Genomic DNA, 26,375 nt, shown 5'->3' on the forward strand with positions numbered 1-26,375 from the left:
GGTTGACTGAGATTACACTGACAATTAATGTAGGCTTGGCTGATTTGCAGCTGTCATATCTGAGAATTTTATACATGTTTAATTGACAGAACTCGAGAGAAAAATTGAAGCGCACACTATTTTTGGACACGTCTCATACTAAACAACCTAAGTAACAATGAGGGCTGAGTATGAACTCAATTTTTAAGTATGCAAACATTATAGTTGTTTCCTGTCCTCCCATATCAACTAACCAGTGTACCTACAGCGGCTGCACAGGATCCGCGCACTCAAATTCTGCAAGCAGTGGCATAGGCAGAAATACACTGAAACACCCGCCCTGGTTAAGCCCCTGCCTGCAGCAATTGCCCACTCTGGTGGTTCAGAGGCTGTGATATATTCCGTCCAAGCATGAAATAGCGGGTTCGATTCGAAGGTGAAGTGGCTGCATTTTGATTCAGGTAAAAGGCAATATTGTTCATGTGGTAAGCAATATCTACCCGCCAGTCTATTACCGAGAACCTCAGGTAACAGAAAATTACCTAGAACCGTCCATTATGGCATGCCCCATAGTACCATTCTTGTGTGAGCCATACAAAAATCAGTTGTTATTATGACTACTATGCAAATACTTAGTCATTCATTTTTTCATTTCACATGAAAATAAGGCACAAAAGCCTTCGTTGCCTATAAAACACAACTAATTTCATTTCCTTGTATTTTTGTTTAATGATATTTACAAACTGGCACTGCTACTCACACACCAGCATGGAGCACTGCATAAACAAGCTCGCCTAAAAGGTTGTGAGGCTGAGCAGAAATTATCAAGAATAATTGGTATTACTACTACTGCCCTTCTCTATTGTATTGTTTGGTTCCAATTTAAGTAGGAATTTGTAGACTGTCTTATTTGAATAATGTATATGGCCTGCATGTTATTTTGTGTTCTGCACCAAGTGTGCGCCAAGTTATCCATATATAAGCACACCCTCTTATTGCCCATTACCTATTACTTTATTACACTTTTGGCAGGTTCTTTTCTTTACCCACCTCTAGCCGATAATGCATTAACGACATAAGAAAAGCATAAAATTGAATACTATGTGCGGGAACATGCATTCACAAGCAACTTAAAAACACACAACTCAAACGCAGCTTTCAATAACAACAAATGATAAATACCTGTATAGGAAAGAAGGCTTTCAGCCAAGCCCAGCTCTGACCTTCACTGACAACATTCATCAGAGTTTTGCAATGCTCAAATGTAGGTAAACTAATAGTGAGAAATATTTGTTAAATTTGCAGGCAACATTGCACATCGTATTAATCGTATGCACCTTTAGTGCAGCACTTGCTGCTGCGTTTTCGAAATCAGTGGTGTTGGTCACATGGATTGATTTTCGATGAAAACTATAAGGTAAAACCTATCGTAGTTAAAAATTTCGAAAATGAGCTGGCAAAAGAAAATCAATGACGAGGGAAATTTAGAATCGGGAAAGAAACAACGAATGAAAAGACGACAATAATATGAAAACTGAATCTCGGAACTCGCAGGCTCTACCGCGCGGTGTCGGCATAAATGTCGTAGAAAAGTTTGCGAAAGATGACCAAACGATGACAGGAAAGAACAAAATGATCCATACATTGCTTGAAGTTTGTCATAGAACATCGATGTGAGCATAAGGGCATAAGTAACTGGACGCGCACACTTTTACAAACACGCTTTCTTTTTTTTTTTTCCCTTTCTGTCCTTCATGTAGTACTTACGTACTTTGGCTGCCGTGAAAATTCCCCTTTCCTATGCATGTAGCGTAGCACGGTGGTAGCAGACGTAGTGTCGGGTAAAATGGTGATGCAAAAACTATACATACATTGTGATCGTATTGCCAGATTGAAAGTTTTTCTTTTTTTTTTCTAATTAACCGTCAAGCGCTCGTTAAGAAAACCAGCACCCTTGGGTAACAATACGCAAGGTTTGATGCAATGTCAAAAAATATATGCTGTCTTATTAAATACACATCTGCAGTATTATAGGATCACCTGATCAAAAGTTGTTACTTACAGCACGTGGAATTACTGCGAGTCACATTCATTCTAAAGCCTGGGTGTCGTTTCAGCGTTCTGCCCACTTTCTGGTCGAAACCACAGTGTCACTTGCAGTCAGAAGCAAGCAAACGAGCTAAACATCAAATCAGGGACCACTTATGATGATAACTGCTAGTTACATTTATGACAACGCGCTGAAGTGAACTGTGAAAGACGATGAGAGGATTATCACGTTGAGTAAACGTCAAAATCGCCGCAGCCATAAGAAAAACTAATGCTGGGTGCGATGTGCTTGCCAGTATTTGGAAGAGTTATTTCAGAAACCGAAACTCACGCAGTCGGGAGAGCTAAAGTTTCAGGGGCGAGACTAAAAACCGCCATGAATAGGGATTTTTCGGCTTAAATTTTGTCTCTAGATTTCTCCAAACGCATTGAACGCCATGTTTTTTCAAAGTACCTAAATGTTGACTATTATGTCTCTAGTTGAGTCTGAATTTGTCCCCAGATTGTCGGCCAGGATTTGTCGGCCAGGGGGGGAATTCTGTAACGCTCTCAATACAAAACCAGTCTCAAACCGCTCAACTTGCCCTGCTCCTATTGGTCGGCGGCCATATTGAAATTTTGCGTCATCACTGATCTCACCGGTGACTGCGCTTACGTCATCAACAAGACTAAAGTAGTGACGTTGCCCATGAGCTGAATATTGACTGAAATTGTGAGCGAAACGAGGTAACCCCAAAACCAGTCAACTGAGTAGAGCGAAAATGGCGGCTGTGTTCCTTGCGTTGTTATAGCGTTGCGCTGGCTGTGTGACAGTTGTGTCGGTGCGATCCACGGCGTTGAAGGGAGCACGAAGACGCGTTTGACGTACCGGTCTAGTTGTTCCGACTGTGTTCAACTCGGAAACCAGCAGAAAGTGGAGTGACTGTGCGGCGATTGCCGACGAACATCGATGAACGGGGGCTCACGCAGCTCACGGACGAGTGCGCAGCCACTGCGGCTGCATGCGCACCGCGTTTTTTTTTGCTATCGGGGGCTACCAGCTTGCGTCGGGAACGTAACATCGTTTGCATCGCATAGGCATCGATCAGCAGGTGCGTGTGCTGATAGCGGAAGCCATCGGGCGGAACGCTGATTGTCGTCAAGGCGCCGCGGTGCGATATGGAAAGAAGTCGCTAGGTTCTACGTTCTGAACATCACAGTAGTGAGTAAATGTTGGTTTTGACTGTGTGTGTTTGGCTACGACTTCGAAACGTCATTGTAAACTTGTATTGTGCCTATTTTATTACAGATCTGCGACGCGAACATACGCACTTTTGACCCTCGTTGCCCCGTGGGACCAAGGACTCCAAACAACGCGTTCGTCTAGCGGTACTCCTGCACGCCGAAAGGTGAACGAAGGCCTGCTAAACGCCTGCGACTTTTTCTTGGGTAAGCTGTAAAAAACCCGCGTCGGTTATCGAACGATATTGATTATATGCATTAATATGTGCAATCGACCACTTGCTGTAAGTTGGCTTCTCTGCAAGTCTTGTTTTCTAACCAAAAGGACTCGTTCCCCCTTGCAATGTTAAAAAACGAACAGAGGAAAGATCTCTTTTCTTTCCAGCTGTTGTCTTCGAGATTACTCAGCGACACCTGACGAAAGTTCAATACCTGTATATACCTCAAAATACAGGACGAAGGGACTAGGGATTGTAGTGCCTTGCCCCCATTCGTTACGCTCCCTCCCTACGACACGTTCGCTACTCGAAAGTGTGAGTACGCTGCAAAAAGCGCCTGCTTCTTTTCGTTTCAGCAAGAACTAGAAGAGTGTTGTGTGATAACGAGACCTTTTGGTTGGATTACGAGCCTTACAGAGAAGCTGACTTGTATTTCGGCGATTGATCGATTGTCTGAATTCGGTGAAGCTGCATGCATAATACGGACTAGTTATGCATATGAATGCTTGTTAATGTACAAATTTAGTGTTATGGCACCAGGAACCAAATATTCAATGTTTTAAATCTCTTTACTGCCTAAGAAACCGTAGCGCTTGTGTTGTGCAGGTAATCTGTTGATTTTTGTTTATATCACTGTGAAGCTACAAGGCTATCCTTACAATGATGCTTGCTTGGACAGCCCTGTGACACGTTGCCAACATTCCTGTGAATGTTTATCACCTCACTGTGGGCTAGTTGGTATGGATCTTTGATTGTATACTAGAACATGCAAAAGGCGGACTTAAGTGGATGTCATTGTTTGGTTATGCAGGAGACAGTGACTACCCACTGGAGTCATGGCTGCTTACACCAATGCCAAGTCATCCCAGACCCAACTTGCTGTCCCTTCTCTGCTATCACCTTGCAGCCTGGCACAGTTGGCTGTGGTCACTAGCTGTGTGGTAAACATGCTTAAACCGAAAAGCGTAGCGTTACAGCAAGGTAATAAATATCCATGACGCTTATTGGAATCAGAAAATGGCACCAAAGATTTTTTACTGCCACATATACTCAGTAGAAGCACTTATTTCTTGGCCGCTGTATTTCACTCCAGTGTTTTTATTGAGAAAGAGACGTCATACATACCAGCACACTTACCTTGATGTACAATGACCATACAACATTGACATGGATATTGCAGAATAATTATCGGGCTCAAAGAAGCCGCTCCCTTTCAACATATTGAAGCTACATATACAAATAGGTACTGTATGCATGGTGCAGTGTGCAAAACGCTTACATATCAGAGGTAAAAATGCCAGCTAGATGGTATACTACTAGAGATCTTGCTCGCAGTGCTAAATGCTGTAACAGCTGTTAGGAGAATGGTGTACAAATACTAGGCTGCAGTGCCCACAATGATTGCTGAATGATTACAAAATTCTAGTGAAAATAAAATAAGCATCACACATACATTGTTAAGGCAATGTGTGAGCAGATGTTATGTACACTAATAAAATGTGTAAAACTGCAAGGGGACTGCTGAGCAGCTTTAAGACAGTAGAGGCAGCTAAAACATGAGCGTTCAAAAATATTTTACACCATAAACATGGTAGAACGAGGGAAATAAGATGGCTACTCAATACAAAACAGCACTAAACAAGGGTTGAGGAGGAACCTTGGTTTGTGGTTTGCTAGCCAAAATCGAAATGTGGGCTCGGCTTGCAAACTGAGGCTCCCCTCAACCCTTGTTCACCGCTCTTTCATACACCATAAACATGTGATAAGCACCTCTTTACATAATTGTCACCTACTTTTGACCTTGGAATTTATTTTCCAAGTTGTTTTCACCAAATAATCAGAAAAAGCATCTTTTGTGCAAACTGGCTTTTCAATTGAAATGGTTTGTACATAATGCACACAACATGGAAAGGTAATAGAATGAGGAATGTGTGTAAAATGAACATCTTTATGAAACACTGCACAGACTCCATGATGACACTTCAAAACGCACACATTGTTCGCCTTCGAGGTAATCTGCACACCTCACTGGTGGGCCCCTTGTTTATAAGACTAGGGAAATTAAGCAGATTCACCAGCTCGCCTCCGGCATCGCGCACCAAGCTTGCGTGATGTGTTTGCCTTTCCCGTCGAAAAGGGGGGGGGGGGGGGGGATACCGTTCAACATGAACAGACACTGACAACGTTTCAACAATGTGCCACTAACAAACACAGCCTGCTGCGCGAAATACAACATACTGCACATCCCTGTGCAGACCTGGCTGAACAAGCTCGTCCTCGGTCACTATATCAAATTTCTGAATAAAGTATTTTCTTTCTCTGAACATACCAAAGGAAGCATTAACATCACAGTTTGTGTACCTTTTAGAGACTAAACAATCAACATCAAAACATCAACGGAATATCGGGAACGGAGCCCGATGTGGCCGAAGTCAATTGGCTGCGAAGCACAGGAGTGTCTGTCACCGTGGCTTTCATGAGGAGTCCGTGGTGGAGGGTCGTGTGTCGGATCCCGTTTCCCGCACTGCAATTGCTAACTCTTGCATAGTAGCTGCCACCTGCCTTACTGCAAGTGCAAACGTTCCTCTGTCGGCAAACACAGTAATGTAGCCTTCATGATCTTCTTGTATTTTCTTTTAAACAAACAGAACAGCAGACCACATACCTCCCACTCGTCGCTCTTGCCATCGATAGTAAACACTGTTTGACAACGCTGACACTCTTCAGTAAGCTGATGACTTAGTCGATTTTCATGCCCAACGCTTTCACCACGCTGATCACTGCAGGTTCGTAGCCTTCATTGTTTTCAATCGGATTTTTCCAGCTGCTCACGACATCCGCACAGGACCTCGATTTCAGGCGACGCACGGAAAATAGCAACTAGCCTAGGAATCAGCTGTTTTCTGGCAAGCCGCCATGTGCACTCTTTGACACCTTCAGCGTGCCCTCGCGGAGACAAAAAGTTACTGAGGAGCAAATTTAATTGCGAAGCCTAAAACGTATCTCCTTATGCTTCATGTTTGTTAGTTGTAAATACAGTTCCTCAGTAGAATAAATATTTATTAATTTTATTTACTGCGTATTAACTGCGCCGTTTCATAAAAACTTAGGAGACGGTCCCTCGTCGGCCTCGGCTAGCGTTGCGACAAATGTGTAGCAGTAGGCACGACCGCGGAACGGGGACCTCAGGGGCGGAGTCATGCTACGAGTCGCTGGCAATTGGTCGATTCCGTAATCCGTCACAATTGACGTCTTAAGGTCACGTGAAAGCCGCGTCAATTTGACGTCACGCTCTACAACTTGAGAGCGAAATTGAGAGCGTTACAGAATTCCCCCCCAGGTCTCTGTGCTTCGCTCTCGTCAGGCGGGGTGGCGTTCAACTCGTCGACGATGGTTGCGGGCTCGGCGCTTGATGCCATGGAGGAAGAAAAAAACTAGGAGGGAGCGCCGCGGCGTAAAAGTGAAGCCTAGTCATAAAAAAAATATAATAGAAAGAATCATGGTAAATTAGCCGTCACATGATACGGCAAGCGGTAGCCGGTAGCTGGTTTCGGTTGCGGGTTCGCACGCTTTGCTCTGAAGGGATGCCTTCGCGTGGCCTTCGCTACGCGACGCCTGCACTAGAAACCTGAGGCTCACGCTGTGAGCATGCTGTAGATGGAACTTTGGACTTTTAGACGGGCTGATCCCGTGGGGGCTGCCGCCGCCGCGCAGTGCACCCGTGTATTTCGCGAAGTATGGCTGGGTTCTCTCAGCTGCGCCATATGAAATGCTTGCGGGGCTCAGCGATCAGACGAAGCACGCGAGAACAAGAAGGACGAGGGGACGAAGCGCTGATCATCGCTTCGTCCTGTCGTCCGCTGTGTTCTTGTGCTCTGTCTTTGTGCGCTGAGTCCCGCAAGCACGGAATCAAACCAATTAGCCCAACAAAAAGTACTGCTATATGAAATGTTGCGTGCCGGGATGCAAGAACTACACGGATATACCTCTCGGGGCTGTCGCTCCAACGATGAGTATTCTAGCTGTTATGCGCACTCATCGAGATATGAAACGTTTCTTTGTCAGGGCAGGTGCATGTATTGTTCGAGACGAAAATCGTTTGATTCATTTAGGAAATGCAGACCTCAAATACACATTGTTACGCTGAAGCCAGTTCCCCAGGCATGCAACGTTATGTCGAATTCGTAGTCTCCCTAACGAAACCAAGCATGAAAAGGCCACCTGCAGTTCTCACTAGTGTGTCTATAAACACGGAGTACAATGCAACAATTGTAAACAAGGTAACTTATGTGTTACAACGCGACAAGCAACTTTCGGCAGACCACTTGGGTAGGTTTTCCGCGGCGACATCCAAAGTCACTAAAAAATACCATGTACCCTGCTGCTTTTGAGTCTGGCAACTATGTTGGCTAAATCCCCAAGATATAGTGCCTAGAATATACTGGCTAGTGTGCCGAGGGCGCGCGCTGGCGTGTCCGCCGCGGTGATGCCTTCCCGCCGCCACCGCGGGGCGGCGCTACCAATAGCTAAGGTGCTATCGCTCCGCGTTCGCGGCCTCGGCAGCATAGGCGGCATATAGGTCCGGATAGCGTGCTGCGCTTTTCACTGCGAAACCTGTCTCTTGACGGTTTAAGCGCACTTTGTGTCTAAAAACAGTCTTGGTGGAAGATATTCATACCGTCCTAGTACTGTGCGGAGAAAATCATACGCTCAAATAGCGCTCGAGGAAGCGTTTAACAAATACTGTCTGGTCCATATGTCTGCTATATATCTGTTTTATTTATTCAGCTGAACCGGATAAGGTCTTAAGCAGAACACATATTGACTTCCTGATATCCAGCGAGAGAAGAAATTTGAGAAAACCACCTAAAGTTGACACGTTGGTTACAATAGTTTGTTAATATTTGATTAAACGATCGAGTCCGGCCGGATTCAATATATTGCTATGAAATATTCCGATGACGATTTTATTTGATCTAGAGCCACTCGATTGCGATCCACGCATCGCGATTGCGGATGTAAGGTATCGTATGCATCTTCCTTCTGAGTGAGCGCTCAGTCAGCCCAGGTGGTTGTCCCGAATTATGGGAACTATTTTCTCAGTTGCGATCTAACCCGGAACGGATCGACGACGACTGTTATTGTCCGTGTGACACAGGTATCAGAAAATACCCTTAATATTTTACACTGTTCATTAATCCAAATTTGAATTTTATTTACTCTTCGGTCTTTTCTTATGGTCCATGGTATATCGCGATGCCGCAGTCAAGTGCTACGAACGTCAATACGTATACGGGCCTCATGCTTTCGGATAGGTTACGTCGACGTTTCTGCAATTCAGTCATGCTTATTGCTAAGGTGATATATATCAGGTTAGTGACGTTTTATAGCGTCACATTTATGCTACAGAAAAGAAGGGCGATCTTGCTTTTTCGTAAATACATTGCACGCGCGCATGTTTTCAAAGATCGCATATGCGACAATAAACACAAGCAGTCTGAATCTGACTTCAGTTTTTGTTCTTACTCTTTATTCATTTGTTTTATTAGGAAGTCACTTAATTGTTGCTTCATACATAAATTATTATTATGCGGTGTGCTTTCTTTTGTAACAGAAGGAAAGGCAAGAAACAAAAGTGGTGATTGTATCACTGATTCTTTTTTTTTACAAAGTCTACAATATAGTAAAATTTGAGCAAAAAGGCGCAGCAACAATAAACAAGTAAAAATATAGAAATGCACCGCTAAAGGTTTTGGAGAAAGGCCGCACATATGACACCGCAATAATTTTAAAGTAGTCTGATACCAATTTTTGGTGGTATTTTTTTTTCACTCGCTAATGATGCGCTAGATATTCCTGTATAATTCTCCACGTGGTTTCTCGCTTACCACCGCTAAGTAATTTATAATTTACTTTCTTCACCAGTTTCGGCTTCGCGGTTTCAGCAGCCGAGCGGTTGTTGTACGGTCACAATTGTCTAGGTCACGCGCGGGATTAATAAAAAAAAAAAAAAAAAAAAAAAAAAGCTTTAACCACAGACTCACTTATTAGCTCCTCATTTTGCGCTTTCAATAGAGCCACTTGTTCTGCGCTCCATGCCAGTTTTCTCTTAGCTCTTCTCAGAGCGCGAGAAATGTTGCAGCATTTATTTGGCTAGTTGCATGCTTTTTCCTTCTTTCTGCGCATCTTGTGTAAGCCTCCGCTGGTATTTGCATTAAGCGCAGCTAACCCCTTCAGAGTTGACGGTCAAGCGACACTTTTTCTGCAAAATATATTCCCATGAATGATATGTGCTTCCTGAATCAGCTGGTTGCAGGCCACATTCGGAACAAAGACCCTCCAGTGCACTCTACCTATATAGCTCTATCTTCAGCTTTAGATATTGTTGTATTGTACGCGCTTGTTTTTTCTTTTCCGAGAATATACACTATTGTGTCCACAGAACTGAGTTCAGGCTTCCATAAGTTATCACTTTTTCTATGTACAAAGTTCTTTTTTTTTTTTTTTTATAGGCTCGATAACGCGCGTAGGCTACAGATCCAGCAGGTGCTTCGGTTAATTTGGTCCAAGTTGCAGGTATGTAAATTGAGTCAAACGGATCCCGAGGCTCAAAGCTGCACGTCTGCTGCTGCGGGTATGAGTTCTCGCTCGGCTCTTCTGCTGCCAGCTCCTTGCAAGCATTGTCAAACATCCTTGACGGTGCGTGCATGGCTGTCGTCTGCACCACTGGCATTATGACACTGCGTTTTTGTCGTTTAGCGGCCGGTTGGTCACAGAGGTTCCTCAACTTTCTTTTCGATGTCTTCTTAGGCAGAAGATGGTTCGGATAATGGTCGAATAGCGTTGACACGGTTTCGGGCTTAATTTGTGGTCTATCTCTAGCGAGCTCGTTGACGATGCCGTTTACTGTCACTTTGAACGTTCTTTCGATGTAGCTCTCCTCAAAATATTTTTCGCAGACAACACACGTTGAAGTCAACTTGCGGTCCTGTCTTTTAATCAGCCGCTTCCACTACGCAAGCTGCGCAGGGTCCGATGGCACACTGAACATAGAAACCTAGTCCTGAGCGGTAGCCACTCCGACAGAGCGACACGAAACATGTCTTTTCCCTGCCCTGATGCTTTATTTTTAGCATCTATAGTCGTTGCAAATTTAATTATCTCATATGAATGCAAGAAACAGAACGACTAAAACAAAAGAACAGCGTAGACGCGTCCAAAGCGCTCGCACCCACTGATGGCTCGGCCAGCGCAGCTGCGGCAAATCAAGGGCGCGCCGGCGGCCGACGGCGTCGACGGCACCTTTACGATGAGCAGCGCCCCTGGCGGCCAAAGTTGGAAGGCATCGCCGGCGCGGACACCTCCTCCCATTGAGAGAGCCCTCCGCACGGCACACTAGCCAGTATATTCTAGGCACTATACCCAAGAATCATTGCGCGCCGGAGAGACTCTATGGAGAGAAGGGAGCGGCGTCAGAGGAGGTTGGCTTGCGCACGGCCGGTCTCGAGGGAGAGCGCGTTTCTCTGAGCGCGCGCTCTCTCCCTCGAGACCGGCCGTGGCTTGCGGAGGCTGCGCGCGCTCCCTCCTAGTTTTTTTCTTCCCCCATGCTTGATGCGATCGCTTCTTCTCCGGGGCGTCTCGGCGGAAGTCGATGAAACGGGTCGGGGTTTCGGGCTTCTCGGACGTATCGGCTGGCGGCCAGTTTACAACGGCTGCGGGCAGGTCCGACATCGCTGACTCGACCAGTGCGCTTGCCCGTAGCTGCCCGACTCCCCTCGTGTCTGCTCCCGCGCCTCGGAGGCGACCGCACTGTCCCTCTCACCAGCATCCGTCGCTACCCCCCGCTGCGGAGCGGTGGTATCGTTTTGCCGCGGCTAGTCTCCGATCAGCCCCTAGTGCGTGCCGCACAATCCTCTTCAGCGGCTTATGTATGTACCGTTTTGTTTTCGTAATAACGGAAACGGCACAACGACTGCTCCATTCTCCTGCCGGCCGGCCGGCGCCTTGTCGCCACTCAAAGCGTCCCTCTCCACCGGCGCTCTCGAAGACGCAACGGGGACCATAACCCACGAAACCCGGCGGGCCTGGTCACCACATGTCGACTGAAGAAGTTCTTCGGAACCCAACGGGCACAACGAAGTACTGAAGCGCGTTCAGGCCACAGAGATTCAGGCTTTATTCACAGCCCCCTCGTCTTACAAAGGAGTCTTTGGATATTTGCCACATGTCACTCTCAAGATCAATAGTTAGTTCGTCGCGCAGACGGCAAGATTAGTCCCCACACGAGCAGGTCTGTTGTTCTCGCACACAAAAGCGGCACTAAAGTTCACAGCATGGCACAATGGGGACGGACTCCCAGTCACCCCTGGGCAGAGGGGAAATGTCAAAAGGCAGACAATTTTGTCATCTACACAACGTGCAACCACAAAGAAATCCCGAGCACAGGTTAAATAAATCATGCATCTTCATTTCCCTTTCATTTATTTATATACATACGCATGGTTAATAATATGCTCAAAAGAGCGATATCAGAACCCGTTGCATTATGCTAGATTTCAAGACCAGATTAGGAATTTTCCAAATGATTACGGAGGGTGCCACAGGCGGACCGCGGCTCCTTAGGGCGTAGCCATGGGTCGAGAGAGTTACTTTTGGTGCACGAGTCTCTTGATTAGTGACCTCAAGCAATAGCCCTGGTGAGACGCTCAGCAAACCGTTTTCAGGGAGGTCGGGTAGCGGAGACCCGGAATTTGCTGACAGGTGAGGCCGCGCCGAACTTCCTTGATCACTGTAGGTGGTTTCGGCACACCCGGCATGGCATGACGCAATTTGTTCATGTGGACAGTTTTCTCACCGCCAGACGTCATGTGGCGGATGCGAACGGTCACGTTAGAAAAGTTCTCCACCACTCGATACGGGCCGACCCACTGCGGCGATAGCTTCCTCGCGAGCCCTTGCGATGGAACTTAGCGCGCAGATATACCCTATCGCCTCTTTTAAAATCAGCCTCCCTGCTAGAGCTCTCAAGATGGCCTACCCGCGACTCTACGGCCGACCGAAGGGCCCTTGCCGCCTTGTGCGCGTCACTCACCCTTTGTGCTAGATCAGTCTGGTAGTCGTCTAGGTACCATATCCTTTTGGTTTGTCACGTGCTGGGAGCACTGATTGCCTTCCGTAGAGCAGGAAGAAGGGGCTTTTCTGGGAGTTCCTTCATGGACGGCATAATCGCAGGCTGATGTTGCAAACGACAGCCAAAGATCCCAACCACACTGGTTTTTCTGTACATAGTGCGAAAGTGTTTGATTCAGCCTTCGGCCCCGTTGCATTCGGGGTGGTATGCCGTTGTTTGGAGATTCTTCACACCCAGCAAGTGGTAAACACTCTGCATTCTTTCCGGTGAAATTAGCTCCTTGGTCGGTAAGTAACTATGAAGGAGCTCCGTGACGCAATACCCTGCACCGCTTCGACAAATGACCTGGCAGCAGTTTCAGCCCGTTGATCTTCCAGCGCGAACGTTTCTGCGTAACGCGTCAAGTGATTCAGGAATACGAGAGCGTAGTGCTTGCCTGAAGTCGTGCTCGGCAAAGGCCCTACTATGTCCATGGCTGTCCTTTCGAACGGCCTGTGTACGCCCTGAAAAAATCTGTATGGAAATGGGCTTCATTCCCTTCAGTCTTTTTCGAAATATGCAGGATTTGCAGTTCCTCCAATACTCGGCGATGTCTTCTCTCATCCCAGGCCATAAATACCCTTTGCGGATCCTTTGACGGGTTTTTAGGAAGCATAGGTGACCTGCGCTGGGTACACCGTGATGGAGCCGCAGGATTTTCTTTCTGATAGACGAAGGAACAATGCTCCGACCCGTGTCGGGTGCATTTGTGAATTTTAAAATACCCTGCTGGTCCAGATAATATCGGTCAGCTGATTTTCCTTCCGAGTGCTGACGCTAGTCTACGACCTTCCTAAATGATGAGTCTTTTCTCTGTTCACTGTGTAAATGAGCCTCTTCAACGAAAGGGAAAAAAATTCGCAGTGGCAAAGCTCAGCTGTATGCCAGGTTATATGTAGTGAGAACAAGCCTGGCGGCATATGAGGGTAACGATATCCGTTGCTCACAACGTAAAGCGGTATTTTCTGCTTCAGCAGGAAGTTCCTACACGTCGCACAAACACTCGCCACAGCTCTGTCCTCACACCACTCGGGTAGGGCCCAATCAAGCGTTTCATCCATTCCACTACTCACTGGCGTCAAGTCTTTCTTATGCCACAGACATTCACATACGTCACATGCCAAGCTAAATGGATTGTTCGTGAAGTCCGCTTCAAAGGCTTGCGTGGCACTGAAACTTTCACTCAGCTTGATCACGCGGTCAGTCATTCGACGGCCCTTCACGTCCTTTTTGGACGTCTCCCTCTCTTCTCTCTGATCTTCCAGTAGGGCCAGGGCAGGCCGCTTTTTACGTTCCGCGTCCTGGCGTCTGCGCTTGGCGATGCGCTCTTCTCTTTGCTCCGGCGTCTCCGCATCTCTCTTGGCCTTGTGCTGCTCGTTCTTTCTTGTATCGATGGTTATAACTGCCAGGCCACAACCTCGGGGTCCGACGACTCGAGTTTCTCCCGTCTTCTACGCCGTGCAGCATCGGCCCCGCTCTCCTTGCTTTCCATGACCCCCCCCCCCCCCCCTCCCCCAGGTGGTTACGCGCTCCTCCCCCTTGCGCACCCCTTGCGCACGCGAGACTCCTCGGTGACGCGCGCATGCGCAGTAGACCGTGAAACTCCTAGGTCGGAGGCGAGTGGCGTCTACTCCGCGGTCGACTCGCCGCGCCGGCATCTGCGCAGCTCTAACGTCAATCGGCTCCTCGCATATGCGCAGTAGACCGCGAAACTCCTCGGTCGGAGGCGAGCGGCGTCTTCGCGGTCGGCGCGGAGCACCAGCAGCGCGGCTCTGACGTCACTTGGCTCCGCACGCATGCGCAGAACTGGAGAAGCGAGAGCCACAGCGAAACGGCGAGACTGCAGGTAACGTAGGTCTCGCTACAAAACTCAGTTACGCAGGTTACTGTAGAGCGGCTGAGCGGGTCAGCGTTCTGGTTTGTTTTATTGCGAAAGCAATACTACGCCAGGTCTCGCCTTTTCGCTGTACCTACCCTTTACGGTCGGTGGTCGGTCATGTGACAACTGACGTCATACTAGAGCGAGAGATAGGGTAGCAAGTCGGCTCTTCAGCGCGCCGTAGCTACGCTTCACGGTCGAGCGACGGCGGCGGTCGGTCACGTGACTACTGACGTCATATCAGAGCGAGAGACTGGGTAGCAAGTCGGCTCTTCGGCGCGCCGTAGCTACGCTCCACGGTCGAGCGGCGGCAATGGTCGGTCCCGTGACTACTGACTTCATACCAGAGCGAGAGACGGGGGACCAAGTCGGCTTCTTCAGCGCGTCGCAGCTACGCTCCACGACCAATCGACCACCTACGAAAGGCGGCAAGCGATTGACGTCATACAAGTTGCAAGAGCTTACAGGCCTTGCTGCGGTTCATTGGGCTACACAAAGAAGAATCTGTGAATGAATAATAAGGTTAGGAGACGTCTAAAAATATGCCTTTCATTTCGTGCATGGGTACACAGGAGATTATCAATGTGCACCCCCACAATCGAAACACTCTGTGTAGCCAAGCGGACATTACTTTCGCAATTTCCAGGCTTAACTAAAGCTAAGCCCCAGCTAACTTTTCCTGGGCGACGAATGACTTTCGAACCCGTATCTACAAGACACTTTAATGCTTTTCCCGCCACGTTGCACTCTATGATCGGGCTTGTCTCCCGGCACAGATTCATGACTGCCTCGAACTGCCTCAGTTTGCCCCGGTTGACGCCAGAGGGCGTACTCAGTCTTCCTGCACCTTGGGTGTAGTCTGATCGTCGTCGCGACGGTTATTAAATTGGGTTTCTGAAGCTATTAAATTGGGTTCCCGTATCCTGCCTGTACCCGCGTGGAGTCTGACGCGTCCGACAGGAGCGTGCGAAATGTCAAGGCTTGCCGCAAGAAAAGCAAACGCCCAAGTGACCGCACTGGCGGGGCTCCCCACTCGGTTCATTCTGGCTACGTGTACGAATACTTTATTCTGGGTCTCTTTATACTGGTACCTTTGACCGTAGGTCACAGAAATGTGCGTGTGCGCGTCACTTCCTTTTGTAACAATGTAAAGTATGCATTGAATGCTTCAGAAATAAAATGAATAGTTCGGATACCATAGTGAATAGATTTGCTCAGTTCAGAAATCATTCGTCTCTGAGCGCAGCATGCTTTGTTCAAAAGAGTTAAACCAACTCATGTTCTTTCAGGAGCCCAGACTTCCTAGGGGTCTGTTTTGGCCTCGGTATTTGTTTTTTTTTTTAATCTATAATAAATGATGTGGTATCGTCTCGTGAGTACAAATTTAGGTTATATTGCACGACTCTGTCATTTATCATGCTGTGCAAAATGATCACTATACATGTTAGCAGTGTACTCAGCAACCTATGTTTCGTTAAGTAGGGCATGCCGATGAATGGTAAATGTCAACATGTGCTAATCACCCGTGCACGTCTGCCGACGTCTTGGAAGGGTTTAGCATCATACATATCTTGGGGTTGAGTTTTCAGTAAACATGACAAGGAGTAGATATATTCAACATCTTATGCGTATCCTCAAATTCTTAGCCTCATTCGACGTCACTTGCATAAAGTCACCCCCCCCCCCCCCCCCAGAAATAAAAAAAAAAAAGAGAACAGCTTTTCATTACAAATCTGAACGCCATGCGCTATTCGCTTGTATCCCAGAGAAAAACTTGAACACATCCAAACTCGTGTTACCAGGTTTATTTCTGAGCATAATACTCCCGCAGCAATGTTTCAATGATTAAAGGAAACCTTGGCTGGAAAGAGCCAGCTACGCCGCCAACTAGCCGCGAAATTAGGGAAATTTCCAAATTTATTCTGCGTTTTGTGAAAAACAAAAACAAAACAAGAATTCGCACATTTTACCACCACACTTCATTTATAAGCGATATGCGATCACGGGTTGAAAGTTCTCGGAAAGGGCTGCCGAGTCGGCAGCACGTGGTTGATATGATCGCATTCTGCTTGTGAATACAGCCGATGGTATACCGATATGTCTGGTAAATATTTTGCCTTCCCTGTAATAGTAATACAGTAGTAGTAAGTGGTTTTATTCACATAAACAAAAAGGGAAGCAAAAAGATGTTCATCAGCATCGATATCTGCTATCTAATCCCCAGAAGCACCTGTACTGAAGCGGTGGAAATAAAGGGACAGTAAAAAAGACGGATAAGAAAAGAGTTGAGTGACAGGAAGAAAGGACAAGGACTTTTGCCATTCCTCCCTTACAAAATCTCCATTTTGGTCTGATTATGGTATGATTTATATAAATTTAATGAAATGCCGGCAAACGACAGTTCTATCTTTGTTAATTAACACATCAATAAAAGCCAACGTCAGTCTATGTCCCTTAAAGGCAGGGCGTTATAAACGCAGAAGACAACAATTAGGCATGGCGAGAATTAAAAAAAAAAAAAAAAAAAACTGACAACATCCGACTAATGCACTGCAACGACCGGGGCACATCGGAAAGCCTGAGCTCGGCCTGTTCCACATCTGTTGAAACCTATCGGATATTGGGCGTGAGCCGAGATCGACACCCATTTTTATAGGACCTTTCAAGCATTTGTACTACGTTAATCCGTGGTCTGTGCTGTACTGGTTGCAAGAATGATCAATTACTTGTATACTTTGTCCCTATCATGCTATACAATTCGATTTATTGCTGCTCTAGACTGCTATCCATAGTGTTTACTTTAACTGGCAAAATAAATGGTCTCTTCTACGAGAAGTAAAGAGGCTGCAGGCCAAATATCAGGGAATTTATTACGATGTTGCAGTGCTTGAAAGGCGAACTGGAAATAATGCACAAAGCTCCCCGTGTCCTTTCTTGCTGTCACTCCCCTCTGCACAACCACTCGCTGTCCTCTCCCTAACCCTTTGCTTTCCCGCCGGTCGCAGCTCGCTTGCTCCAGATTTTAGGCAGGAGTTGCCGCGGCCAGCAGCACTCTTTTCCTTCCTTTCGTTTGATTATTCCATAAATAACCACTACCACCACCAGTCGTCAAATCTAAAGACTTGCGACTGTTAGTGAAAGCCGCGTTCAAAGTAACCGCTGTTAGGGGCGCCTTTATAATACACCCAAAGGAAATAATAACACAAAGAAAGGCCAATTTTGAAAGATTAGAGAACCTTATATGAGGGACATGACTCTGAGAATTCCAGCTCTAGCTTTCTCAAATAAAATGTCTGAATGAAACCGTAATTTTCAGCACTAGCAGTTTTATATTTACGATTATTGTATGTCCTTTTAATTTTTTTCTGCATTGTTTTATGTGTTCCTTCTCGCTCGTATAAAAAGGAGGCAATCTTCAGTACATAATTTTCTTTTTATTTCAGTTTAGAATATCGCATACCTTTTTTGATTGGCGCTTTGCAGTGCCCTCACGCCCTTGCCATAAGAATGCTCAGTTCAAAAGGAATGCACAGCAACACGAGCGATCTACGAAGCCTTAAATGAAGGCGTCAGGCATATGAAGTAATTTTTTGAACGGCATTTCTTTCTTTGCGCCGGGTGCAGCTCGGGTGCTTAAGATGTACCAATGGACATTTTTCAAGTAGCACTACTGCGCATGCGCGACGCCTCCTCGGCCGCCACTTTCGCCTGGATTTGAACGAGAACATCTTCGACGGAAATCCGCCTGGTTGGGTTCTTGAAACAGAAGTTTCGGGAACACTATCTCCAACCAAAATATTTATTAGAACCCGACTTTTCAGGACCAACTCGGTCCCTTCCTCCGGGGCGACTGAAATGCAAGGCCCGTAGTAGCAAGCAGGGGCCTTTGCTTTCCCTCTACCAACCCTTCGCGGAGTCCAATTGTGTACGTGGAGGGTAGCGTCCCCGAATTCCTGTTTACTGCTGCTGCTGTCAGTCGGATGAACCAAGACTCGACGTGTTGTCTTTTGAAAAGATTGGTTTCCACGGCAAGGACGCTCACCTCCTCAAAGACGATTTTGTGGTCGGCGCGTTCGCAGTGCTCGGCGAGGAGGTTGCTTTCATGCCACGGAAAACGACGTTTCATCGACGCAACAAACTGTTGCACAACAACTGTGCACAGTGCTAGCAACTTCCAGGCCTTCGGAATGTAAGCATTGCATTGTACCTGTCTCCCCTAGCTCGCCTCAAGCGAAGAGACATGGCTAGGTTCGTCACCGTCCTGTTGTCAAGAGTTAAAAGTGTAGAGCGGAAGAAGGATTGGAGGGGGGAGTGAGTCACGGTGGGTCCACAGATGCCTCGCATCTCTGCCTAGGTTAGGCAAAACAGCCCTGCACACAACTACTGCTTGGAAAATAAGCCCACTCCACCATTGTGAAATGATTTCTGCACAATTTTACAGCAAGGCAGGAAAATTAGCTTTTGTCCCCGTGCAATGCGTGTGTGTGTGTGGGGGGGGGGGGGGGGGGGGGACAAACAATCACTAAAAGGATGAATAAGCCCGAAGCTAATGTTAACAATATGATCAGTGAGCAGCAGTAGGGCCGCGTCCTTCGCTTTTCCTGTTTAGGTAGCTGGCGTGCGGAAGGGAGTAGCGTTCCCAGTAACCTGAGTCGACCCGACCGCGGCGGCTGCGTTTCGATGGAGGCGAAACGAAGAGGCGTCCGTGTGCTGTGCGATGTCAGCGCACGTTAAAGATCCCCAGGTGGTCGAAATTACTCCGTAGCCCTCCACTACGGCTCCTCTTTCTCTCTTTCCACTTTCATTCCCACCTTCCTCCCTTCCCTTACGGCGCGGTTCGGGTGTCCACAGAGCAAGTGTGACAGTTACTGCGCCTTTCCCTTCCTGTGAACCAATTATTATTATTATTATTATTTGTGAGCTGGGTGTGATACAACTTGAGGGCTGTATGTTTCACAGCTCACTTCCTCGAAGGCGATCTTATGGCCAGGGCGCTCGCCGTGCTCGGCGACGGGTCGCGTTCGGTGTTATTTGACCGTTATTTATGTGTTGCCGAGTTATCAGATATAGGACTTTAATGCGATACACATGAGAAGTGTTGTGGCGAAAACGAGCAAGTTGGATGGAGGAATGGGCAAGAACGAAAGAAGCCAGGACGAGAAGTATAGATATGGAGGGAAAAAAGGAAGTACATGAAGCAACGAGAGCGCGCGTCGGGGAACCGAAAAGTTGAGCGAGGTGAAATATACGAGTCGACCCGACCCGGCAATCTTCACCTTTCATCCGCTCCAGGAGTGCGGTGTTGTCAACAAATGTTCATTAACTGAAAAAAAAAAAAAAAAGGCTATACTATGCAGAGCTCTAGAACCCAATCTTCTAGAGAACCAGAGCTATACTCGATCTCTGTACTTCTTGGCAGCGCTACCAAAGCTGCGATGAATATGTTCAAACGCTGCCGGATAAAATCGCCATGCGGGAAACGGAGATACCGTACTTTAAATATAGTGCGCTTGCGCCAAACGAAAATATTTATGTTGATGTTGCAGTGTGATTTTTGATCAGTGCTTTCGCATGTGACGCTTATGAAGTGAGTACGATTCGACCGACACGCAAGGACAGCATGCTTGATGTTTGCATAGGGAATCCGGGATTTCTCGCGATAATGTTAATACGGAATGCGTTGATATTACAATTTCAGATTCAGTGAAAGATTCAATTTAACTAGAACAAATAGAAAAGAAAATAGTTTGACCTCTGCCGCGGCAACTCCTCTCACGTGACCGCACATCAGAGGACGTCCGGTGTTCGTCAGTGTTCGGACGCAGAGCGAGCACAGTGACGCTGCTCGAACAGTTTGAGGCTAGACATACACTATGTTCTGTCGCAGGCTGATGATGATCGCAATGTCAGTGGGTGAAACAGCTCTACATAAAACGGGCGTTTAGCATGCGCGATTCTTGTTCGTGTTTATCGTTTCCAAAATCACGGCTCACTTTGACGCCGGTCCCATCGCTTAGGAAAGATCTCGTAGCTCTAATTTTGGTTTATTTGTTATACGGAGTGATGATTTTGCCGCAGAAATGGGACCTAACAAGTGTTATTTTTTTTTTATAAAAACTACTACTGTTCTAACAACAAGATGGCGCCAGTAGACTGAATTAACGGCTGAGCCAAAAGAGCTGAAGTAACAAATTGCGTAATGTCCTGCTTAATGCTTTTTTAGCGTGCGTAAACCTATCTGCTCTATTCTAATATTTTCTTGCATCGGTCGGCGCACTCCCTCATGAGTGCACTTATATCGCCTCACTCAGACTCACATGGCTGGGAATGGGAGCGGTCATGAGTGTGAGTGAGTGGCCGGGAATGAGAGCGGTCATGAGTGTGAGTGTGAGTGGCCATGAATGGGAGTGGCCATGAGTGTGAGTGTGAGTGAGTGGCCGTGAACAGGACCGGGCATGAGTGCGAGTGTGAGTGAGTGGCCGTGAATAGGACCGGGCATGAGTGTGAGTGGGAGCGAGTGGCCGCGAATGGGAGCAGCCATGAGTGTGAGTGTGAGTGAGTGACCGTGAATGGGATCGGGCATGAGTGTGAGTGTGAGTGAGTGGACGTGTATGAGTGTCGCCGTGAGTGCGAGGGTGAGTGAGTGGCAATGAATGAGAAATGGCATGAGTGTGAGCGTGAGTGAGTGGATGGGTACCAGAGTGACCGTGAGTGTGAGTGCGAGTGAGTGGCCGCGAACAGGAGTGGCCATGAGTGTGAGTGTGAGTGAGTGGCGGTGAATGGCAGCGGGCATGAGTGTGAGTGCGAGTGAGTGGGTTGAGAGTCACTGGTCGTGAGTGTGAGTGTGAGTGAGCCCCTCCTCATAGCGCCGACCTGTGCGCCGCAGTGCGTGTTCGCGTGGTTTTTCTCAATCCCTTCCTCCCTGCCTGACTGACACTTAAACCGCGTCAGCAAAATACTTGGGGTCTCGCTACAAACGAACCGCCGGACTAGGTGACGTAGGCCGTTAAAAAATTGGGAATAAATTTGCTCATTGAGGATGTCGAGCCTGATCTATTTCTTCGACGTATCCCCACCATCAAAGTCCGCCAAGGTCTCCCCCCACCCCGAGTCTCTTCAAACGTCTCGCAAAAGAGCGTGCGTCCTCTCTGACGTTTTGGCGTTTTTCTTTTTTTTTCTTTTTTTGAAGCGAAAGCTTCACTTGCCGCGATGCAGCAATTTCACCATGGCACCAATTTCCACCGTGGTTGCACCGTTCTTTCCACTTTCACTCACCCGCCCCGCCGGGGTGGCGCAGTGGTTACGGCGCTCGACCACTGTTCCCAAGGATGCGGGATCGAATCCCGGCCTCTGCGGCCGCTTTTCGATGGAGGCGAAAAGCAAGGCGCCCGAGTGCTGTGCGATGTCAGTGCACGTTAAAGAACTCCAGGTGGTCAAAATTTCCGGAGTCCTCCATTACCGCGTCTCTCATAGTTTGAGTCGCTTTGGGACTTTAACCCCACAAACCAAAACAACTTCACTCACCCCTTCCTTGGTTTGTGGGGTTAAAGTCCCAAAGCGACTCAAACTATGAGAGACGCGGTAATGGAGGACTCCGGAAATTTTGACCACCTGGAGTTCTTTAACGTGCACTGACATCGCACAGCACTCGGGCGCCTTGCTTTTCGCCTCCATCGAAAAGCGGCCGCAGAGGCCGGGATTCGATCCCGCATCCTTGGGAACAGTGGTCGAGCGCCGTAACCACTGCGCCACCCCGGCGGGGCGGGTGAGTGAAAGTGGAAAGAACGGTGCAAAACAACTTCACTCACCCCTTCCTTGCCCCGCCGGGGTGGTACAGTGGTAAGACGCCCGACTACTGTCCGGAGTTCCCGGGTTCGAACCCGACATCGGCGGCTGCGTTTCGATGGAGGCGAAACGAAGTGGCGTCCGTGTGCTGTGCGATGTCAGCGCACGTTAAAGATCCCCAGGTGGTCGAAATTACTCCGTAGCCCTCCACTACGGCTCCCCTTTCTCTCCACTTTCACTCCCACCTTCATCCCTTCCCTTACGGCGCTGTTCAGGTGTCCACATAGCAAGTGTGACAGATACTGCGCCTTTCCCTTCCTATGAACCAATTATTATTATTATTACTCACCCCTTCCTCCCTTCCATGACGGCGCGGTTCAGATGTCCCCAGAACAAGTCTGACAGATACTGCGCCTTTCCTTTCTTAGAACCAAATAAATAAATGGAGAGGTAGCTCTGGGTTGTGCGATGTCACCTTGAACAACCTTGAAGCTCAAGCTGGGCGTGGAGGGTGGCTGCTCGTGGCCATATGGCGCTTGCGGCGGGGGCTAGCCTGCCATATCATATTTTTATCTGTTGTAGGCTGTCGTTGCACCCGCTACCGTTTCGATGGTGGACGACGGTTGTTGCGACGCGCGTCTTCCTTCTTTTTCTTTCTTCTCTATTTTCTCTTCTGTCCGCACGAGGCAGCGGAGGCGGCTCAGCTACGGAGTCAGTAGCAGGCCCGTGCATTTTCTTTTCTTCTTGCTTCAGTCGCAACAACAAGAAGCTCAAAGACATACACTGCGCCTTTCCTTCTTGTAAACCAATGTAAAATATACAAGAAAAAAAATATGAAAACATGAGTAGATGTACAATATACAGGAAAAAAATATGAATTTTGACCTGGTTAGGGGTAAGTGCCCAGTCCACAATTCCGTGGAGTCCACTCATAAGCATAAGGCTCCTTCCTTTCCCCCAAAAATAGTTTAAATAAAGTTACGAAAAAACCGCGGATTGAACAGCGGGTGTTAAACAGGGTATCGCTGCAACACTCAGCTTTCGCTCTATCAATTTGTTCAAACCATGGTTGAACACCCAGAATTTTCACTATTTTTACGCTCGCCGCGGTTCGTTATCGAAGCGTTTCAAGGCAAGCGCTTCGAAAGATTTATACGTGGTAGCACAGGACAGCTCCTCATCCCTCCATGCAAAGTCCTGAACTTCCGCGGCCATTTTGCACCGCGCCATTCCAATAGTTTTTTTTTTTTTTTTTTTTTTTTTTTTACCATGCACTCTTGTTTTCCATTTGTTCTAAAATTTGGAGGAAGTTCCTGATTTTGGGACCTGTATCATGTATCGTCCCCCGTGAACGTCAGAATCATGCCGCCCAGCATCAGTGCACTGACTCCCAACATTCCGTCTTGAGAACTCCGATTTATTTATAGGAAGGGAAAGGCGCGGTAACTGTCTCACTTGTTTTCTGTGGACACCGCAACCGCGCCGTAAGGGAAGGGAAGAAGGTGGTAGTGAAAGTGGAAGTAGAGAAAGAGGAGCCGTAGTGGAGGGCTACGGAGTAATTTCGACCACCTGGGGACACGTTTGACAACGTATCTCTAGCTACGTTTACACGAACTCAGCAAAAGTCTAGTCATGTCCACTTTTAGGGGAAAAGTGTAGGCACGTAGAGGAATACTTTAAACGGCTAGTCAAGCGTTTACGAAGTTGCTCTTTCTTTGGGAATGATCAACTCGACAAGAATTCTGCCGAGTTCATGTATACAAGGCTTGTTGTTGCATGTTGGCTGGACATCAGTGATATACGTCAGTGAAACAATGCCAAGCCTCAGGATCGTTTACCCGCGTGGTTATAGTTAAACAACTCAGTCGGTTCTCTGAAGAGATGATGTTGCCGCGCCCACTTAAAAAAAAAAAAAATCAAGTGTTGCGTAATTTTGTAGGCCGTATGATTTCAGAGCTGCAGAGCCAAGTTGACGCAGCTGCCTTTGCTCAAAATGTTAGACACCTTCTGAGGGGACCTTCGCTCTACGTGGAGTAGACGCGAGTTAAGGATCACGTGCAGAAGACCAAGACCTTGAGAAATGTTTCGTGCCTGACAAATTCGACAGAAGAATTGAGCAATATTCGTGGCGAGTTAGTCATGAACATGGTCGTTGCTACGTTAAAATCGTTATTCTATTGATCAGGCAAATCAGGCAAGACTCGCCACATTGCAGTGTCTGTCCATGGAGGGATGTGCAGTAATCATGCTCGGAAGCGACAAGGTAGGGCGTTAGTCGCGCATAACGCCAGCTGCGTGCGAGCAGCCTTTGATATGGTAGTTAGCTATTTCCGCATAACACAGGCAATAGTTACGCTGTGTGAATGCTGTGTTCAAAAAAATGATCGATGTTCGCGCTTTTTAACAAACAAATCCAAGCTCTTCTTGAATGTATTACATTTTTTTCTCAATTTCCATATTTTACGGAAAAAATAAATTTTCTTTTTTTTTCGTTTCAAGCCATTCAAAATTTCTGAAAATTTGACAATTCTGCGTCCGCCTCGCTTACTGGAGGTGTTTGGTTAAATCCAATTGGTTGCCAAAGACGGGTGCAGTGCCCTCCGGCCCGGCGCCTGGCTTTAGTGTGCACTTGGAAGACTACATAGTCACTGAAAGCTTTACCTCTCAAGCTCTGCAAACTCATCGCTGCATCTTTACGGGGACAAATCCAGTTTGGACCACATTAGCCTGCAAAGCTGTTTCGTGTTATCACGTTCTCAGGAGGGATCAATTTCGTACGCTTTAACAAGTGTGTCTAAACAGATGTAAGTACATGTTAATTGGTATACTGCTGTAGGCAATCTTTCGAGGGCAGTTCGCTTCGTAGATACATCACGGTAGACCAGGGAAAGTCAGGATTTATCTCTGTCTCTATGACTTGAAGGAAAATTCCTTGCGGTCATATATCACAGCTAATGCTGGAACATTCGCCTTACACACCCATAACCATCCTATGATTTTTTTCTTTTACTCAAAATCTAACTTTTCGTCTTTCTCTTCAGGACCTGTGGTTTGTTCGTGGCTTATCGTTCGATACGGAAACGTGCCGCAGTACAAATAATAAACAGCTTGTATCAGTACTAAACCGCCATGAGTGCCACTCGGTGCTTCGTACCCAGGCCCTCTACCGCTTAAGCTTTAACTCCAAGTTTCAGCCCCAGGTAAAATGCAACTGTTGTATACTTTTCTCTTGGGCGTAAGGCGGGTGTGAGATCGTGAACGGAAGAGACAAGCCTGGCATGTTCTAGCAGTATGCGCTGCCAAGACTGCAAGGAAAAGCGAGCAGAGGCAACGTTAAAATGCTGTGCTACGCGCCGTCAGTCGAGGCCAACGGCCTAGGTACGAAGTCTGAGCACCGCGTGTCTCCTATAAGCTATCGCGTAGATTCGAATTGCATGTGGTAACCGATCTCTGTGAGCTTTACGTACAGTAAAAAAAGAAGAAAAAAATCGTCGAAGCCCAATACCAATACATGGAATACCAATGCATGCTATCAGAAAGAGAAGTTGCAATTATACTATTTATACGTCGGAATGCTGTGCGGTTTTGATAATCACCAGGAGTACTACATCAGAGTGTAAACGGGTGAGGCGCTTACGGTGCTGGCAAGTGCTTGAGGCGGCCTCCGTGGGCACTTGGGCCATGATGACACGCTGGAACTGTATTGGAGGATGTATGCCCTGGGTAATATTTCCTTCGCTACTATACCTGACTTCAGGACACACAGGAGCAGACGCGTTGGTGCCCGGAGGCTGCGGTGACTCTAATTGCGCTGTTACTCCTGAGACGGCGACGCCGACAAATGACATTTGCTTCGAGGAGACGCACTCGGGTAAATGTCATTTCTTGGAGCGAATGTCATTGCTGACGAACGCCTTCTTTGTGACGGCTGCTGCGGGCCCGACAATAACATTGGACGCGAGCGATGTGGCGATTTGAAGAAAACAGAACCGGGCCAGATATGGAAAATATAAATTATAACAGGACAGACTTGCCTGACCACAGACGTGATGCACGCGATTGCTATTGTGATGTC

At 47.4% G+C, this 26,375-nt stretch overlaps 1 protein-coding gene and 1 long non-coding RNA gene across 5 annotated transcripts in view; one reads left to right on the forward strand and one right to left on the reverse strand.

Annotated features, from left to right (window-relative positions):
• LOC146185923 (uncharacterized) overlaps positions 1-26,127 on the reverse strand; it is a 61,271-nt gene extending 35,144 nt beyond the window's left edge. Inside the window, exon 1 of one of the 3 annotated variants that reach the window (XM_084606856.1) lies at positions 25,938-26,127. In XM_084606856.1, the coding sequence (XP_084462982.1) occupies positions 25,938-25,983 (46 nt within the window). In that variant the 5' untranslated portion in view covers positions 25,984-26,127. Of the gene's footprint in view, positions 1-2,041; positions 2,339-25,937 lie in introns of those variants that run through there. The other 2 variants (XM_084606855.1, XM_084606857.1) reach the window with 2 other exon arrangements.
• LOC146185924 (uncharacterized) lies at positions 2,722-4,485 on the forward strand. Of its 2 annotated transcripts, none has more exons than XR_014708058.1 (3): positions 2,722-3,204; positions 3,317-3,456; positions 4,279-4,485. It is a non-coding gene; the product is annotated as an uncharacterized LOC146185924 (long non-coding RNA). The 2 variants fall into 2 exon arrangements; XR_014708057.1 differs by having other exon boundaries at positions 2,725-3,229.
• Positions 26,128-26,375: the final 248 nt, after the last annotated feature.

Source organism: Amblyomma maculatum, chromosome 6 (assembly GCF_055883805.1).
Source record: "Amblyomma maculatum isolate TAMU_Amacu chromosome 6, ASM5588380v1, whole genome shotgun sequence".
NCBI classification, from domain to species: Eukaryota; Metazoa; Arthropoda; class Arachnida; order Ixodida; family Ixodidae; genus Amblyomma; species Amblyomma maculatum.